This window comes from Homarus americanus, unplaced genomic scaffold (assembly GCF_018991925.1).
Source record: "Homarus americanus isolate GMGI-L3 unplaced genomic scaffold, GMGI_Hamer_2.0 scaffold34360, whole genome shotgun sequence".
Taxonomy (NCBI): domain Eukaryota; kingdom Metazoa; phylum Arthropoda; class Malacostraca; order Decapoda; family Nephropidae; genus Homarus; species Homarus americanus.
This window is the reverse complement of record NW_024739403.1, coordinates 4,414,251-4,434,999: the sequence shown is the minus strand read 5'-3', so window position 1 is coordinate 4,434,999 and position 20,749 is coordinate 4,414,251. Positions and strand designations below refer to the sequence as shown.

General features: G+C 37.9%; 2 protein-coding genes across 7 annotated transcripts in view; both read right to left on the bottom strand.

The window, feature by feature from the left end:
• The window catches only part of LOC121874554 (glycerol-3-phosphate dehydrogenase [NAD(+)], cytoplasmic-like), a 46,708-nt gene extending 44,234 nt beyond the window's left edge, over window positions 1-2,474 (bottom strand). For all 6 annotated transcript variants that reach the window (XR_006090454.1, XR_006090453.1, XR_006090455.1 and 3 more), the window contains exon 1: window positions 2,317-2,474. Coding sequence is in view for 3 of the 6 variants with exons in the window: in XM_042378740.1 (XP_042234674.1) it covers window positions 2,317-2,360 (44 nt within the window). In the remaining 3 variants the exon portion in view is untranslated. The remainder of the gene's footprint in view (window positions 1-2,316) is intronic.
• A 5,105-nt stretch (window positions 2,475-7,579) lies between these two features.
• On the bottom strand, window positions 7,580-19,583 carry LOC121874553 (protein Shroom3-like). Its single transcript, XM_042378739.1, has 6 exons — window positions 19,468-19,583; window positions 16,001-16,199; window positions 14,447-14,600; window positions 13,323-13,595; window positions 10,608-10,697; window positions 7,580-9,403 (listed from the first exon to the last, which is right to left on the bottom strand). Exons 1-6 carry the CDS (start codon window positions 19,550-19,552, stop codon window positions 9,233-9,235), a joined length of 972 nt encoding a protein of 323 aa, XP_042234673.1. The 5' UTR covers window positions 19,553-19,583; the 3' UTR covers window positions 7,580-9,232.
• Between the last annotated feature and the right edge of the window lie 1,166 nt (window positions 19,584-20,749).

Below are 20,749 nucleotides of genomic sequence, written 5' to 3'. Positions count from 1 at the left end.
TGGAGCGAGCAGCCAATTAACTGGTAAGTCCAGTGGACTACCAACCAATGAAAACTCTTGTATTTCTGGGTGTGTCATTGCTTACTACAGCACATATTACTTATGTAAGTTTCTCTACAACAGTATATTTGCAGGGCTTCCAACAATAATCTAAAATTTAATGTATGTATACAATACAGTATATCACTCCACAATAGCAAGAAAATGAATATCACGGACGGATACACGTGTACACTATTCATAGAGAAACAGGGAAGTAGGCCATCAGCTTATGATGACTGATATTACCAATCCGATACTTTCACTTTGTCCCTATCTACAAGTGCTGGATTTATTCACCGCCAAAAACCAAGATTTTTCTCTAAACACAATCAGTCCGTAACTGACCCTAACTCTTAATGATAACATTGACCCGGTATTTTCTTCTTTTTTTCAGCAATACTATCAAGCAAGCTAAGTTGCTTATACAGTAGGTTTGTTTACCCCCTGGGACTTCAACAAGGCCGCTTGACAAGGGAAAAGGCAAGTCAGTGAGGTGGTTGTCCTTGATTCCTTCCCTTCCGTATATTATTTTTCTTCTCGGGATTTAGAGATACTAATTCTTTTCCTGCCGTTCAGATACAACCAATCAATATTTCACTTATACAGTATAATAAAAAATAAATTACCACACCCACCTACATTTATCCAAGTTATATCTTGGACTTGAAAAAACATTTTGGTAAAGTATATTTAAGTGATTTGGCAATTATCAAACTTCCTAAAATCAGACGACATCACGGGGAAGGGAGCGTTGCATTAAATACGGTACTGTACATTAATATTAAAGTGGGATGCGTAGCCAAAAAGGCCATCTTCCCAGTGCCAGCTATGCACACACACACACACACTTGACTCGGCTTGGTAACCAGTGCCAGCTATGCACACACACTTGACTTTGTGTCTATATGCTGATAAGGAGGAAGAAAGGAAGTGTGTTTGTTTTCGTAAATGCGACTAAGGTTCTCGATACTGTGACAAAACTACTGAATAAGAACTGCAAAAAAAAATCATAGGTACAGGGAGCAAGGATTAACATCCCTCTATCTCAGCAATCACTGTCAACAAATCCTCAAACACAGTGAACACTGAAAAGTTTTAAGCACCCTCAAAATTTCACTCCGCTAACTCGTACCTTTACATATCATTTACTCCCTTTTTAAATTAAATGTACACTCCACACAGACAACTGTAGCCATCAGTCACACTCTACACAGACCACTGTGAATGTGAAGTACACCTTTTCACATATCCGTTGAGGCATTGTTACACAACTATTTGACAAATTTCATAACAGACAGACAGAACACACATCGAATGACAATCTAAAATAACTGTTCGTTCATGCTAACGGAAGTGATTGACATAAGTTATGAAGTTGACAGACGTGAACAATAAACCGACAATCTACATATAGTTTGAGAATGTAACAATTGGAGAATGACATACCACCAACAGTTATTTTAGATTGTCATTCGATATGTGTTCTGTCATTAGGTTATGAAATTTGTCAAATAGTTATGTAACAATGTCTCAACGGATATATTAAAAGGAGTACACTCCACACAAGAATAAAAATGACAAGACCACAGGCTGTCAGTCACACCACACACAGACCACTGTGGCTGTAAGGTACACTTCACAGAGACCACTGTGTCTGCCTCACTCCACACACACACAGACCATCTTGGCTGTCAGACACACTCCATGCCAATGCAGTCATTCACTTTTTAAGGATCACCGCCCTTGTCTGACGAGGATCTACTGTACAGCGGCCAAGTGATATAACGGTAACCAGTAGCAGCGAGCCTTGTGTTGTTAAGGTGGTGAGTGAACAACATAACAACGGGCCGAGCAATAAACGAGTCATCACCCAAACGGACCTGCATGCCAGAGGAACTGTATTAAAATCAATTTATTACGCATGTCCGTAAACCTCTTGGGAACTATTAAAATTCAGCTGCTGTACATTACGTTAAAGTACTGTCTATTTATGAAATGAATAATAAAAAGTATCGGTGTCAGTGCGTTTGATTTATATAGCAACTAATCCAGATATACGAATGCTGACGACCGCAATTATGAGAATAATTACTCCGAAAGTAAAGATTGATCACTAATTAAGACATTACTAATTATGTTCAGATAACGATGTTCTGGGTGGTAGCTCAAACGTACAGTACTTGCCCCTGGGTTTGATGACGGGTCCTATTCTCTAACACACAACAGTTTCACTAGCCATGCAGTACACACGAAAAATTGCAGTGGACAACTTACCAGTTCCCCGAACCTAAGATACAAATTTTCTTGGGAGCACTCATGTTCGCTACAGATACAGTTGTACGAGTGATTACACAAGAAGGAGTAGTGATCACACGTCCACTCCCAACCTCTGATAACTTACAACTGACCTTCGTGATTCGAGATCCTATTGTCCCAAGCTGTGAACAGGCCCTTAACAACATTTTTTATTCAGATTTGATATTCTAGCGATTTAATAAGACAATGTGTACACTTCATATAACCAATAAAAAGAGTAAGAGATACAGAAAACAGCTCTAAACACATCAGCGAAAATATTTGTCGCGAAATAAGCCACCGACACAAGCAGACGACACATTTAGCGGTACTTTTCCATAGACGTGATGTTACAGAGAAAGGGTTGGAACATAATCGCCTGAAGTGAGTAAAACTATATTTATTTTTTATGATAAATGAATAAAATATTTTATATACCAATATAGTTAATTAATGCATCACAATACTAATAGATAGGCTCGTTGTGTTTAAAGTCAAAATGATGCATTTTGGTTTATAAATAATTATATAAAACGCCAATATCCAAAACACAAATAATCTCTAGAATATACTCATAATTTAATTCCTTTACTTAACTTCAAGAACTGGGACTTCTTCTGCCAGCTAAATATGTGGGATCATTTCATCGATTGTAAATTATTCACTCCTAATATTTTCTTATACTAACTTTGGAATCTATTTTTATAACAACGTTATAATATAAGAATATAGTGTATGTATATATATATATATATTAATTTTTATTCATTTGTATAAGATATTTACGCCACTTTCCATTACAGTATATTGTACAATACACAGTGTTGTATTAGTAAGCGACCGCAACATAAACCCGACCTGAGGACTCTAGAGGTGTGTGTCTATATTTTCCATGTAAAAATCTTGTTATAAGAACATAAGAATGGAGAAAACTGCAGCGGGACTATTGGCCCATACTGGGCAGTCCCATTTACACCCAACCCCTATTGCTTATATTATAGCCATCCAACCTATGTTTGAGGCTATCTAGCGTATTCGAGTTAATGATATTTGGTAACTTGTTCCACTCGTCCACTACTCTATTTCCAAACCAGTGTTTACCTATCTCGCGCCTAAATCAAAATTTGTCTAATTTAAAACCATTGTTACGAGTTCGCTCCTGGTTGGATAGTTTGAGTGCCTTTGTAATGTCCCCTTTGTTTAGCCCTGACTTCCACTTATACACCTCTATCATGTCGCCCCTCACTCTACGTCTCTTAAGGGAGTGCAAATTAAGATGCTTTAACCTGTCTCTTTACTCAAGGTTCCTAATGCCCGGGATTAGTCTTGTCATTCTCCTCTGAAATATTTCCAAGGATTCTATATCCATTCTGTAATACGTTGACCAGAACTGAACTGCGTAATCAAAGTGAGGTCACACAAGCACAAGATATAGTTTTAGGATGACCTCGCTAGTCTTGTAACTCACACTCCTTTGTATGAACCCAAGTACTTTATTAGCCTTGTTTCGAGCAAATATACATTGTTTACTTGGCTTAAGATTCCTACTGATCATTACTCCTAAATCCCTCTCGCAGTCGGATTTCTCAGTAACATAATTGTTCATCTGGTATCTGGTTTCCCTTTTTACATCTCCTATACTGAGTACTTTATGTTTGTCCACATTTAATTTCATCTGCCACTTTTCAGACCATTAAAAATTTTTTTTTAGATCTTCCTGTAGTTTTGCGGAGTCCTCGTCAGATTTAATTACACGTCCTATTGTAGTGTCAACAGCAAATTTACTTATGTTGCTGTCTACCCCGATATCTATGTCGTTTATATATATATATAAATAATAATGGTCCAAGTACTGAGCCTTGCGGAACTCCACTGGTGACGTTGCTCCAATGGGATTTAGTGCCGTTAATGCACACTCACTGTTTTCTGTCCTGTAACCACGCCCTATTCCATTTTAGAATATCACCTTTAATGCCATGAGCCTCCACTTTTCTTATTACTCTTTCGTGGGGGACTCTGTCGAAGGCTTTGCTAAAGTCGAGATATACCACATCATAATTGTGCCCCTCGTCCACTGATATATAAAAGGTTAATACAGTATATAGGACTAACCCGCTAGGGCTGCGTAGCGCCGATGCGGCTGTATCATCTCGCATCCAGAAAATCCCTCAAATTTCACTATATCATTATAAGTTCTTTCTGTTTAATATACCGTGGAACATAAGAACATTAGAAAATAAGGAGTCTGCAATAGGCCGGTTGGCCTGTGCATGGCAGCTCCTGTCGAGAGTACTACCACTCTCTATCATCCATGAATCTATCTAGCCTCCTTTTAAAACTTTCCAAAGTTCCAGTACTTTCTACAAAGTTGCTAAGCTTGTTCCACTCGTCCACCACCCTATTTGTGAACCAGTTCCTTCCTATCTCCCTCCGAAACCTAAACTCATCCAACTTAAATCCGTTGCTACGAGTCCTATCCTGTTCGGAATTTATAAGAACTTTATCTATATCTCCTTTATTGATTCCTTTCACCACTTAAATACTAATATCACATCTCCCCGCACTCTTCGTCTTTCTAGGGAATGCAAGTTTAGTTTCTTTAACCTATCTTGATATGGAAGGTTTCTAAGTCCCGGAATCATTTTCGTCATTCTTCGCTTACCTAACTTTCTCACCGGACGGTATACATGTATAAAACAAAGAACTTACTATATGTTGAAATTTGAGGCATTTTCTGGACATGTGATGATGCGAGCGCATCGGCGCTTATGCAGCCTGGGCGGTGGAGTGATTTATTGTGATGGCGTGAAACGTTAAACCACGACGTTGAGGAAGTGATGAACAGATTTCTTTCCGGTGTGAAAGTGCAGGAATTCCCACACTGTGGACAGTCTCTATTTTAAGGAACAATGCCGTGGTCTTTGAAAAATTGATGGGTCTCGTTGTCTTTATCCCTAAATTCGCAAATTACGTCCATATAAGACCGGCAACAACCTTCACAACTTCATGCTGAAGATGAAACTGCCACGAGCCCAGGGAAAAGCTCAGCACCAGAGTGCAGCCACATTACCACCGGGAAGACAAATTAGTGTGCACCTAGGCGCATAATTATCTATGAAATGAAAAATTTGCACAAGAAATGATGAGCATATCAGAACTGTCTGGCAATTTAGCATAGGGTAAATATTCGTCCATTGGCTGTTGTCAGGTTTTTTGGTGTTTTACTCAAATATGACCTTTATTTCTTGTGCAAATTAGATTTTTTTTTTTTAGATGAATATTTTCCTTTGTAACAGAAACCGCTAATTTGCACAAAAATGGCAGTCAGGTTTGAGTAAAACACACCATACAACAAAACAAAAAAGCTAACCTTACCTAACCTACATTATATACAACCTAGCCCAGTTTTTTTTTAAGCTTACCTGCTACTAAGGTGGAGGATACAGCTGGGCGATCTGGAGAAGTGGTGGAGGATGGTAATTTCTGTCTTTTATTTAAACTAAACAATTTCCACACTTACGTCACAGTCTTGATGTTAGTAGGACACCATGATCTTGTAATAATTTTATTGCTTCACTGTCGTTCTCATAAACTCGCTGAATAACAGTTAGATATGGGAGAGAACACTTATCACATGCCATCATGAAAGCCTTCAAAATTTTAAAGTGCACAGTGGAAGGCTGGTTAAAAATGATTGGCCAGCCAAGTGACATGACAAGATATTTGAAGGTTGTCATATCACAAGGAGGAGACAAGTGACTGGCAACACAGAGCAACATGGCGGATACAGAAATATAAGCGTCGAAATTTTCGAGATATTCTGTTAATATTGATTTGCACAAGAAATGATATGAATTCATATGTTTCGTTTTTTCTAGTCTGTGTTTGTAATATTGAAAATTGGAAACCTGTGGACAGCCAATGGACGAATATTAACCAAATAGCGTTACCGGAAAGTAGGAACATAACCAGTCACGACAAAATATCCACTGCCTTAAATGATTTTCTTCCAACTGTCACATCCACTCACCATATTTTTTTACTTGACCTGTTGTTAACAATGTAACACAAGCGATTGTTCCATACACGTTAATGCTCGTAGTGACTGCTACATTGTATTTTACCTTTACTTTTATCTTCACCACTGATTTAAAAACCTGAAATTTATTAAACTTAGTTGTGACTAAGCACTTAAATTAGTGTATTAAATTTTAAGAAAGATCATGATCACTGACAACTCTACATTAATAATTTTAATGTGGCACCATTGGACATACTGCATGATTTAATGGAAAGAAAAACACCAAAAAAAATATACTGTTTACTGTGTCCAGTAAATCACAATTTCTGAGCAGATACAAGGCATTCTCTATGTAGGAAACCTTTATGTTTTTTTATTATTGTCAAAAAAATCACTGATGTGAACACGAATAGTGAACCTTTACCTGGTATTTTAATAGTTTGTGGTACAGTAAATGCTTAGAATGACTTGGTTGGGGATGATGTTCTTCCAGGTGTGTGTCAATTTGACACTTTTAAATTTTTCTTGAAAGAATCCTTGGCTGCCTTTCTTTTGCCCACCAGCACTACATTTGCAATTCTTTATAGGAGTGTGGAATATCTGCAACCAAGGTTCAAATTTGAGGATGATTTTATGTTTACATTGAGTACATAGAAGACTACTTCCATGAGGACCTGTGATGCAATGGTCAGCATGCTCGCCTCACAAGCAAGTGGACCCAGGTTCGATCCCTGGGCAGGGTGAAACTATGGGCAAGTTTTTTTATGCCGTTTGCCTGTCTACCCAGCAGTAATTGTGAACCTGGATGTTAATCGACTGCTGATCATATTCCGGGGTAATGGCGAGTTGTCCCGTCTTCTCGGACTATGCCTTGACACTGGGTCATGCAGCTCGTTAACTTAAGGTGTGGTTGTTGTGTTGGTGACCACTTATACTCGTTACACAAGGGGCAACCATTATTATTATTATTATTATTTATTAGAAGACTACTTCTAGTTTATATGGTCCAAACACAATATTGTATACACACTTCTAAGAAAACACAAGTTACCTTTCACTTGATAAATTAACAAAGTATTTATTTTTAGAAAAGTGAAAAAGTTTTGGTTATTTCCCATTTGTCTTACCAACCACTTAATTATGACTTGTTACGAAAGATGCCCGAAGCAAACCTGAACTAAATTTTATAACCTAGCTTAATGGTATGGAATAATAATCACATTAACTCTCATTTTTATTTCTTCCAGGTAGAAGAATGATAGAATTTGGCGTACATTATAAACAAGCACTACTGTACAGTACAACACCGTTGCTTTGCAACTAGTCTTAAAAGTATAAAACCAATAATTTCTTTTAAACACAGTTAGTAGATACAGATATCAAGGAACAGGACGGTCTTTTGGCATCCATTAAACAACTAATATATACAATGTGGCACTAATAATTCTTGCTGGGTAAATGTACTATCTACCCTGAATGTCAAGACTCCATCATTTAGTGGGCTCACTAGTCCAGTTATGTCCAGCTGCCAGTGTGGGCATGATGTATTCACTAATAAACAGTAAACAAAATACTATGGACTAATGAAATATTCCATGATGGGTTGTGCTGCCCAACCTTCAAAACCATTTGGCTTCTTATCATGTAGTGGAAGCGACAGTGTTAGATAGGACTGCAGATAGTATAAAAAAGATGTGTACATGTGGGCACAAGCTCTCCTTAGTTAATAATTACTCTTAACTGAAAAAAAAATGACCCAAAACACACCAAGCATAAAAGCATCATAGGATCAACTGTATACACAAAAAGATTACAAGAAGTAATAATACAGCCTGAAGTCAAACTAAAACCCTCGAGAAAGCCATAATATGAATATCATAAAATGTGAAAGAGAAGATGGTATTCTTCCAAATGGTACGAGGTGTTTTCCATGTATACAAAATATTAATTTTCTATTTAGTTACAGGACATTATAACTGGTTTACAGATACTGTACACACTCTTCCTTGAATCCATGAGATATAAGGTGAGTTGTGTTTTTGTTATTACTAGGTCACAGCAAACTCAAACATGTATTTGAGTAAGTACTGCCATGATATTCATTGCACTGTCAGTACATAAACTTAACAGAAAAGCCTCAACATAATAATATATTAAATAACATAAAATTACATTGTATTTATGCCCATTTCTTGCAGAATTTATCTAAGTGCCCACTAAATGTTCATGTTAGTCCTGCAGCACATCACTGGTGCTGCCTCAGCTAGTATCCTCAAATAAAGACTCTGGCTACAATGTACAGTTCATTATGTGCTTAATCCAATACTTCTCACGTTTAACTTTCGCACATAAATAAATATTGGGACACGGATCACAAGTCATATCAACACATGTATGACACCATTCATAAAATGCCAGTAGGAAGGTTCACTCCACATCTCTTCATAGCTCCTGGCTATATAATGAAATACTGGCTTAGGAGATATAAAATATATTTATTATGCCATGATTTTCTGTTATGGTAATACATAATACCTGATTTTAAACGCGAGACAACTCTTACAAAACCTATATAAACATTATCTTTAGCTGTTTGCATGTACCTTTGCATCACAAGGTAAATAAACGAGATAAAGAAATAGTACCATGCCCAGCATTAAGTGTTTTTGGGCAAAGATCCCCTCTGTAGAAGAATGCTGAATGTCACTTAGCTTCTTGTTCATTTGTCCTTTATATTACACTTAGTTTCCAGACACCACGGTGAATTTCACAACACCTTACTGTGAATCAGTTTATAATCAACAATCACAATTACTGCACTTTGTATGACGCCTTAGAAATATACACCGTTTATATATTGGGGCCTCACTAAGTTCACTGCTTCTTGAACATGGTTTCCCTTAATGCCTGCTGTTGCTCCTCACCTAGCTTGATCTTGTCATCTATCTCTCTGGCATCCATTATGAGTTTCGCCTTCATCTTAATAAAGTGATCATAATCAGCATACTGATCCTCAGTCAAATACTGGTTTAGCACCTTAGAAACCTGCAGAATTAAAATAAATTAGTTTCATAATAATAATAATTAAGAGGAGGATAAATTACAGTGAAACCCCACTTTACGCGTTTACGCGGTACCCTGCCGAACACGGAATGCTCACTTTACGCGGTGCATGTACTCTTTTACGCGGAGAGCGGCGCAGGCAGGGTACGCACAAGGTTGCCCAGTCATCAAAACATTACCGAGTTCTCCACCCACCACAGCCGGCCCAAGTCAGTGATAATGATAGTGAGGATATGGACTTATATGGACTTTGAGGGGTTTGACAAAGAGGCCCTGCAAGCCTCTGTGGTGGATAGTGATACAATTGATACAGGTGATGGCCAATAATCTGCCCTCTGCCTCGGAACCAATCCCCCATCCCCGTGTGCCCAGCCATCTTTTCTACTAATGTAAGTGTTAAAAAACCTAATATTATTGATATTTCTCTTAATTATTAATTGTGTGTGCATATCATCATAAAATTAAGAAGTTATTTTTACTACAACGTAGGTATTGTGTCTGAAAAAGTGGAGTTTGAGGGTCAGCCCGGTCTCTATTTCAATTAATCCCATATGTTATGTTGTTCACTTTACGCGTGCCGCCGTGGGTTCAATTGATCGCGTAAAGTGAGGGTTCACTGTACACATATTATATATGGTGTGAAGATAGGGAAGACCAAGGGGTAATGGTCAGGATGCTCGCCTCGTAAGTGAGTGATTGATCCTTGACAGTAAAACTATGGGCAAGTTTCTTTATGCCATTTGCCTCTGTCTACCCAGCAGTAATTGGGAACCTGGAAGTTATTGAATTGTGGATCGTGTTCTGGGGTAATGGTAAGCCAGTGCAGTTGGCGAGTTGTCCGGTCTTCTCGGACTATTCCTTGACACTGGGCCCTTGGACACACCGTCCTTATACACGAGGGGCAACCATTATCATATTGATACACGAGTATTACTTTTTTCACAAAAATAAAATAGCATTATAAAATTTGTTACAAGTTATTGATGTCTAAATTGTTAAGATAATGCATAGCATAGTAAGCGACAGAACCCAACATTACATTTATACAGGTTGACAACCCCTTATCCGAAATCCTTGGGGCCAGAGGCATTTCGGATTTATTTATTGAAACCTCAGGTGAGATGATTTTAATGTATCAACATTAGTACTTGTCAAACTACAAGTGTACAAGACTAAACACACTTACTTGTATTGCTCTACGGTCGATGTTCTCTTTGAGCCTTTTAGCCTCTTCAAGTTGCTCACTCAGTTTATCACGCTTACTTTCAAGGATTCGCTGTAAAAGAATTTTATTAAAAGTTAGTTTTGAAATGACCCAAATACTACATAACAGTAGGTTACATGAGTGAATTAAAATGAATTCAGAACTTTGGTTAGACTGTGGTTTCATTGGCCATATCAATAACAATATGATGAATTGATGTTGAAAAAAGAGCAGATACCCGTAAACAGTACCTCAAGTATCTTTAAAACTGAACTAATTATATAAAAAAATCTTACTGCTGTACATGATTTACAAGAGGTGTGAACAATATAAAACTTTGTTAATCTGCACAAAGCCATTGATAAGAGAAAACAAAAGTGTGTTTTGGGAATCTTCAGAGTACCATCCTTATATCTGAGGTTTGGCAACCACAGTCCTCCACTCTAAATTTTCTTAGGCTGTTTCTACCTATCTTCTAAGATTTTGTATCTCTCTGGGGACCCAGATTTTAATTTCATCCATCCATCCCAGTCCCTCCTACCCTCAACTTTGCCCATTAATATCTTTTTTTTTATCCCCTCATCCCTGATTATATGATCAAAGTACAGGGTATTTCATTTTTCTTTTTCAGTATATAGTATTTCACGTATTTCTCTTGAGGTTTTAGCTAATCTTAGTACATGTATGTATCCTTGATAATTACGGTGGTTAGATTCCAGAAAACTACTGTGATGAGCAAAACCGTAAATATCAAAACGCATAACGTATGGGAAAAATTAGTTTTGTCCCACAACCCCAAAGATGCATCCCCTAACTGACCAAAATATAAAACCAAAAATGTGAAGGTACAGTACACTAAAAGATATAACACTGTGCTAGTAACATATCTTTACTAATTACTGAATAACAAATAAGCCATGTACAGTACTGTACAATATTGTATCATGAATCACAGTCATAGCAAAATGAGAGGCAGTGTCGGTGAAACACAGTGGGTGGGAGGAAGGTGGGATATCGTGCAGTGGACATCGTGATGATCTGCTCTGGCCAAAGCAAATCCAACACTAAAATTATGATTTAAGTGATGACAATAGAGGTAGTAGTGGTGATGTTGGTGATCATGGAGCTGGTGGTGGAGGGGGAAATTGTGTTAAGTGGTGAGGAGATGTGAAAATTGGTTTGTTTGGTAACACTGGCTTCAGCACTGCCAGGCACAACTGAACTGCTGATGTCTACCCACAAAATTGAGTGTAAGTATAAAAGAACAATGTCGTATTCCTTCCACATATGCTACATAAATTTTAAATTATGGAGTGAGAAAGCAGAAAGGTGGGGGTGATTAGAGAGGTGGGGTGGAAGGTAGTGGTAAAACACAATGGGTGTGTTGCCAAGCACATGGTTATCCTTGTTGGGAACATCGGAACATTCAACCAGAGAATACACACGTCTTCGTTGCTTAGCCGGATCAGGAACCTTAACAATTTTCTTGTTCACGGGTGCCATGGTGGAAGGTAAGTAAAATTTACAAAAAAAGCACCAAAAACAAGCACGGAGCACGAAACCATCTTCAAACACCAACAAAAACTGTGCAGGGAAACAAATGCTGCCACTGGAAGCTGGCGGCACGAGCCGTGCTGCCATATCTTGGCAGTCACTGCTACCGCTGGCTCTCGCAGACCTGCCACTGTCCCATGATAATTCTGCGATAACCCAGACCAATCAGTGATAAGCATACACATTTCAAAGGCCTCCAACCTCTTTCTGGTGTCTGCTGAAAGTGTCCATGCTTCTGACCCAAACATCCGTCCTTGTTATATAAAGCTTTTCAGCAGCCTTTTTATCAAATTTACGTGCATTTCACATGTTTATTTGTGCTCTCCAAGTGCAGAAATTATCAGAGATCAACACAAGCTTTTTATCCCTTACAATATCACAATATAAATACAATAGATTAGATGCTGAAGAACTGTAATGATTCTTGGAGTGTTGTTCCACCAATCAATACGCTGCATTGCTACAAACTAACCCTAGGCCTCAGTTGCAAGCTTCAAGTGAACAGACTAGGTGGACATCTGACCTACAGTTGTGAAAGTTGCTGGTTAGCTTTAAGTATAAACCTTGAGTAATCAATGCAGGAAACTGGTGACGGAGATTTATGACAGCATGATGGAGGTACGAAAGTAAGAGAAAGATAATGATATTGACACACTATATAATAGGTGAATTAGTGAGGTCAAGATGCAAAAGTTTAGATAATGCAAAAAAGGATGATTGCAAATTAATTTTACTGGAGTCATGTGATACAGGTATGTATAAACAAGCCTGAAAAGTCAATTAAGTAGCAGTATACATTAGGAAGTACAGTACAGTAATAGGAATAACAGTACATAAATCAATAGGGAGATTCCAGATTCACATAACAAATTAAGAATACTGTATGGATTTGAGTGCTATGAAGTTTGATATCACTAGCATAGTTATGTCTATATACACGAAGAATATAAAATTACAATATGTCAAGAACAAGAGAAAAACATGTATGTAATTGGATGCACATCTACAGCATAAAGCAAGAAGTGGTATGAATAAGATGTTATAATTTTATGAAAGTATACATTGCCAAGATAATGCCAAATTAATTAGACTAAAAACAAGAGTAAAATGTTGTATAATCAATTACACTATATGATTACATACCTTCTCCTCTGGATCAGCATCTTCAACTAGCATAATGAGAGCATTTTCTGCTCGAGCGAGTCTACCAGATAGCCCTAAGAGCAAAGACGTAATCTTATCGATCTCTTCCACATGTAGCTTGTACTTCTCAGCTTCTGCAAGCCTGGCTCTGGCTTCCACTCTGGATGTCACCTCAACTCCTAACTCCTGGTTCAAACGCATCTCTTCCTTGATTGCTTCCCTTTCAGCTCGCAAGATTTCAAGTTTACGCCCAATGCTCACCACCAGCTCCTCCTGCCATTGTTGATAACAAACATGAGTTATAAGTCCACTAGTTTTGAGAGAAAAAAATAATTATGAAAGTTGAATACTGCTTTTTAAACAGCACCAACACTTCTGGTGGCATCTTTTTCTGACAACTTCCATTGTGCTGTAACCACTCAACAATGTCTATGTAAGCTACTAACTTCCTCAAAACCAAATTTTAAGTAATTTTCATAATTCATTAATTTGTATAAATTTTACACAATACAGTATACACAAACCATCTACAAAACAGTTAATTGTAACATATAGTAATTATGATTTCTTTTACATAAGACAAAAAATTTCAAAGTTATCTTGTCAACCACAAAGTGGAATATCGTGTTCAACAGGAGAGAGGAGGTATCTGCTGCTGCTGTCTTATTTATTAAGCAGCATGAATAGGTTAGAAGTAAGAAAGATGTATCTACGTGCACTTCAGGCTGGCAGAAATAAAAAGCTGGAGTGTGTCTGTTTACATTGTATATAAGCTGGACACACAAACCTACGGTATTTTACCCCCCCCCCCCCTCCCCGAAAAAAATAATAAATACAATTGTGGTATATCTATAATTTATGCTACATGAAGATAATTTGCAGTGAATAATATGGATCAACAGTATAGATGACCATGGAAGTTCAACCCCAATGGCACTCCATCTGCACTGAGTGTCCAGAAAAGTTAAAGGTTAATACAACTTCCCCCCAACAAGCAAAATCCAACAGAAAATGTCCTAGAATGGATTTGCCTTTACACATGATTTTATGTAAAGATTACAGGTGTACTCATCTGATTGAAAGTAAATATTTTATCAAAATCCGAGACAACAAAGTAAACACACCTTCTTCTTGTGGAGTTGTTGCTGATCATTGAGGGGTGTGATGCCATCATGCAGGTTATTATTACTACCTCGTAGTCGTGTCAACATCTTGGCTTTGCTTTCAGATGTAGTGAAGTAAGCAGAATCAGCTGGTAGTGGTGACCTTTCATTCGACCTGTTGGAAATAAAACCTTTAGCTGAACTGTTCATCTAACATGAATCATGACAAAGATAAGTTATGTTCATATTTATTTGCTATCAAATAGGATTTATTGCTATGTTAATTGATCACACTGAAGATGTCAAATGCCTTTAATATTGCATTCATTGTTTTGAAAGAATTTAAGATGCATATACAGTATACATGACCCAAACATGAATCATCTACATTTAAACTAAACAGCCTCCATCACACCTGACAGCTAATGTAAGTAAACAGTGTACAATTTTGGACACAAACTTCTTAGAACATTTAAATGACGAGTAACTTACAGGGTATCAACAAGGATGTATGCATCAGAGGAACTGTGATACTCGGTGTTCGGGGAGGACTCCACTATGTTCCATTCACACTGAGTACGATATAGCTCATTTGTAAACCACCTCTCTGATATTTTCTTCATAAATATTATTATCACTTATGTAGTTTCCTTTTCTTGCTAATCATATGCAAAGCTTTGACTAATAAATTTATGAGAATTTTCAGTCTACAATATTATTTGCAATGATATGTTAATATCACTAATTGGCAGGGATTAATATCTCCCTGTGCACAGAACTACTCATTATTCACTGTCATTATGATCCAGAACGGAATGATGTTTTCGGTCTAACACTGCACCAACAACTGTTGAACTGAGTCATACAGCTTGTCCGAGTACACCTAAGCTAACAGTGCCAAACCTCTACTTTACTGCAAATGACCCACAAAAATAGATTCAATCAAAATAGTAACTAATAGCACATGTACTGCAGTGCTTAAATTCATGTGAAGCAACATGATTACAGGACTACAGTACCGGTATATATATATATATACAAAAAAACATGAAATTCATAATTTTACTGAGAAGTGGCAGCAATGGGGACAAGTGTAACAGCTGTATATCCACATTATAACACAGGTGCAAGTGTACAGGGATCGCAACACAACATATTTTGTTTTACCCCATAACCAGGTCAGTCGAACCTATTCAAATTTATAACAAATGGGAAAACTTGCTTAAAAATTTATGACGGAACGAATATCACAACACGACCGATTAAAAATAACTAACTGCACAGTAACATTTTCAAAGGTCCACAATACCGTCACCCACACCCTCCTCTCATCATAAACAGTGTCATTTAACACCGCACCTCCTTTTGCATTAATCATGTGCAGGAATGAGTCGGTACACTGCAGCACAAAAGTCGGTAGCAAACACTTTTAATACGAAGGGTAATAACCAAATCCAGTAAATCCTAGACGCCACCCACCTTTCATTCTCTATACTTCATTCTCATTCGTACATAGTCCTTTTTATAAGTTGCCGTTACCATCTTTCCCGCCATCCTCCTTCGTATTAAACTTACGTTTCCGTAGTATTAGAGGTCTCGCCGTTGGTGGTAGGTTGAGTTATACTGTTGGAGTTGGGTGGCATGGTTCTGGGCGTGTGGAGGCGGATCAGGTCTGGATGGTGGGCGTGGGTGCTCGAGATTAAATCCTTCCGTAGCTCCAAGTTGAACACTCCCTGCATGTAATAGGCTGCTGTCTTGTGCTCCGGTCCGGGGGCTGCGAGAAATATAAATAATCAGTTATTTGTGTGTTACGTACATGGTCAAATTCCATTTACTTATCTAAATATAAAAATCAAACAAAACAAAACCATACTAATGATCAATTATAAAACGTGTATCGTAACAAATTCGAAGAAAATGCAAAAAAAAAACGTGGTGCAAAATATAAAAGCAAGTTTAGTTTATAATGTATACATCGAGTGCACAGTTAAGTTGGAAATGATTTAGGCATCGACCGTCTCCGAGCAGAGATAGTAAAAAAAAAAGCACCCATCCACAAAACGTGCAGGTTCAAGGTCATAGACGAAGCCTCATTCAAACAAAGTCCCTTCCAACCACTAGGTAGACTTACGAAATCACAAACAAAAATCATTCCATGTTCCTATCTATAAGGATGAAGCAATACAAAATCATTAAATATATAAACTATATAAAAGCATTTTTTATATCCTTCAGTCATTATGCCTGTGGAATCTGAGCTATTTACAGCTGTACAAACCTCAACTACACGAAATCCCTTGATGATTTTATTTCTTTACATGGCGAAATATTGTAATGTCTTTTTGAGAATAGTAACCAACCCAAAGAGACTACCCGCATGAATACCAACACTCTACAGGTCGTGTGTATTAGCGGAGTAATCCTTAAGCCCTAAAAGTGCTGCCAGTGTAGCCAACTTCCAGGCTTCCCTGGATAATTTAGCAAAATTGCGACCACTCTTAATATAGGAACTGCATTTAATATTGTCATTAATGTTAACTTTTGTAATTTCATGTATCTTATTACCAAGAAAGATGCGTGAGGAAAAACAGCAGGATACAGCAGAGTTTGCCAACAGAAATACAGGGAGTATGGGAAAAGTAGTTGTGATGTCAGCTACGGTAATTACATTACGGAAGGAGGTTATGCAAACAAGTACCGAGAATACACACAAACAACTACACACGTACTTATTTAACTGTGTATGGCTTTGGCTATCAGCAATATTATCAAGGACAACACAGTTCAGCTGAGCTGTGAAAGGGGGAGGGGGGTACCACGGGGATTAATGTTTTACAGACTCAAAAACGTAATTGAACCAATTAATGTATACGGACATACCTTCGTTGTGTTATGTACAATTATATCCATAAAAATATCAATAAAACTTAAGAACTAACTTGATTACTTCTCATAAAAAATTGGGGGCATAAAGTGCAGAATGCCCAAACCGGTGGAATCCTCCGTCCCATAACCCCATTAAGTGAGCCTTGTTAAAAGTAACAATAACTATATCATATCTAAAACACTATTTAAGTTGAATGCGAATTACAATAGTCGAACAAAATAAGACAACCCCATGCAGTATGAAGTTTTGTCAGAAGAGAACGGGGTTATACAGGCGCATGAGTAAAAGAAGTTTACCGGGACTCCAAATCTAAAATTAATGTCAGCGCAATAGCCTACACCCTATTGTATTTTTTTGCATATGAACTATGAATCAATCTGGCTTCAAATAAATAAATTAAATGTTGGAAGGTAAGGTCCACACCGGAGTCCAACAGCAAGAATATGAATAGGTGAGGAGTAGGGGATGGGGTGGTAGGCAGCTCGCAGCGAGTCACAGCCACAACAAAGATCTGGGGAGGTTCCCTGACGCGTTACACAGGGGAAGTATCTCTTATTATGTTCAGTGTGGGGGAGAATGAAAAAGAGCATCTCTTCTTGGACAGTACAAAAGATAGTTCACAGGCAAATGTAATCAGCAGCAGGTAGATTTGCAAACATTATATTTTTTTTAATTTCATCAAACTGACCAGGTGGTATTTCATGGTTCGTCACCCATGTTCAGTAATCATTGTCAAAATATTGTTTCCCCGCCTCTAGTTTAACTGTAAATAATGTTTACACACACAAAGGAATACAAGAGATGGCAAGCTCACGCAATTACCGGGATATAATAACCTCGAACTAAAATATTCTCAGGTTGTAAAGTACAGCCTTGGCCTCAACTATTAAAGAATACAGTACTTTTAGGTTATATGAACTGTAACGTATATCAGGTTATTCGTTACACCTACTGTATGTGCGAGGAATTCTCAGCGGGGCAACAATACTGCTCTCTGCACCAATATCTGTGTGCCCAACTCCACCGAGTCGCGAACAAATATCGTATTGCTATAATGAACTCGACTGAACTTGACACGGCAAAGTATTTTTATGTTAGGCAACTCGATAACTTAACTTCATACTGATACGTTCACGTTACATTTATACACAAGCATTTCCACCTCAAGTGACAAACGATTAATTCTATACATAATACCAAGTACAAAGACCTGCATTACATACTGCTGTTGTTGTGGTTTCCGTCCTGGGGAACATCTCTCGCTTTGTTAGCAAATACAACATCCACTGTAACGAATCGAACAAAGAAAGACAAATATTGACCGACCCCAGTCTTCCGGTTTAGCTTATCACTAAAGATGTACGAAGAAATGTAACCTTGTGTGGGTAAAGAAGTTTTCTGATTTTCGTCAAACAGATAAGCATCTAAATTCTAAACGAAAGACAACGTATATCATGACCCGGATCTACATGTTATGTCCGCTGCTGCTACACGTCCACGAAAGGCCGGAAGTTTCATGTATCACAAGGTTGGTGGACACTACAGTTCGCAACATCTATAATGAGCATGTAAATATTTTTATTCTGCGTTAGAATTCACTATCATAAATACCCTGAGTGTCGCGAAATAATGTTATCTCGGTATAAACAAGTCGATGAAAACTTTACGTAATGTTTATATTGCTAAGCCAGTTTTACCAGCCCTAACTAACAACTAACCTCATCACGGACGGTGAAAATATGTGCAAGATTTTAATACACAATAAGAGATTTTTCACAAAGGTTGGGTAATTACTTCAACTTCCACAGGTAACCACGAGTGTTTTCACAATGATGCGAACATGTTACTCTTACTTTGAAAAGAGTAGCAGTCTCGAGGTCTAAAAACTATATACTACTATTTGTCTATAAGACGCACAAATCTTTGTGAAAACTTAATCAATCATATTAATAAAATATCACCCTCGAGACAGTAAACACTTTACAAAATTATTATAACATGGAAGGATAAACATGGTTCCTCCGTTTTTCGAAGCTCAAACCTGGCAAATTATGATCATTTTCTATTATTACATGACACTAAACTCATTAACACAAATGATGTCAGACAATCTTGCCATATCAAAAATGGTGGTCAGGAAAATAAAATTAATTACCTTTGTTTAAGTAATTCTTCTTTTGTGTTCCAGGAGCCACATTCGACAGGAAGGAATATCCTTGGGGCAGTTGGGGGTTGGTCATCCCAGAGGGATGGTAGGGACCAGTGAGGAAGCAGGACGACCTGTTCCTGAACACAGCCAGCCATTGAGTGATGCGGCACACTCATCCAACCCTCACCCCACCTGCGCTCGCTCGCTCACCCACACAACACGTATCTTTCCCGTTCTAACACCTTTTAATAGTGTGTTTAACTTACGTTAACACTACATAAATAACCAATGAGGGTAACGGCCTCACCACTGTACCAAAGGCTGTATCACCCATCAAAATTAAGCACCCTATAGTTTTCAGGTGGAGTGACACCACGCGTGCTGTTAGCCTGAGATTTAATGATATAGCAGAAACCGTGTACGTATGTACATGGTTTTATAGCTCAATCATACAACTAGCTTATAGTTGCCGATACGACACTAGTAATCCGAGACAAAATATTCCAGAAAACATAGCCATTTCCCCAGGCCGAAAACGGAACAATACCGGCTTAAATGGATTCCTCTCTCCGGCGAATCCCGTTAACTGAAAGCGTTACACAGCAGTTTCTTTAACATCCGTCAAAAATCAAGTGTATGAACTATAACATTCGTCTTCGAATAGGGATTAACCGTAGTTGGAGCCTTGAAATTCCCCAAGCTTGGAGTACAAAACACTATACAGTACAATATATTGTATACACTCCACACAGAGAGCACGGAAGCAAAATATTGGTCGTAATAAAAATAATAATTATTTGTGTACAACCATGACAACTTTAACCTGACAGTTACTGGGCTTCAACAAAACATCACTGCCTGATACTCCCATGAAAAATAATGTACAATCATATCACCTACATGGACTGGAGCCTCTCTAATATTGTAGTTATCCTTGGTTTATAATAGCATTACAGTGATTACTTGTACAGAAGTCCAAAACTCAAATGGCTATCTATGGTTTTAAACCACACTAATGGCAAATTTTACATTGTGTAGTCAACTATGAGAGATTTGTTATGACTATCCAATGATTTAGAACCGTCTTATATCAGCTGAAAACTGTGCAGAATCTTACTGTCGATAATTTAGAGGGTTTACTCACAGCCGGGTGAGTCAGCCAGGTGGTAGCAGTGAGGAACACACCGCAGGTCCCGCGCGAGATCCACAGATTAGAAAGATGGCCAGCATACCACAGGGGAGAGTGAGGGAGGTAGCGGGGTGTTTGCTCGCCACATTACCATACACC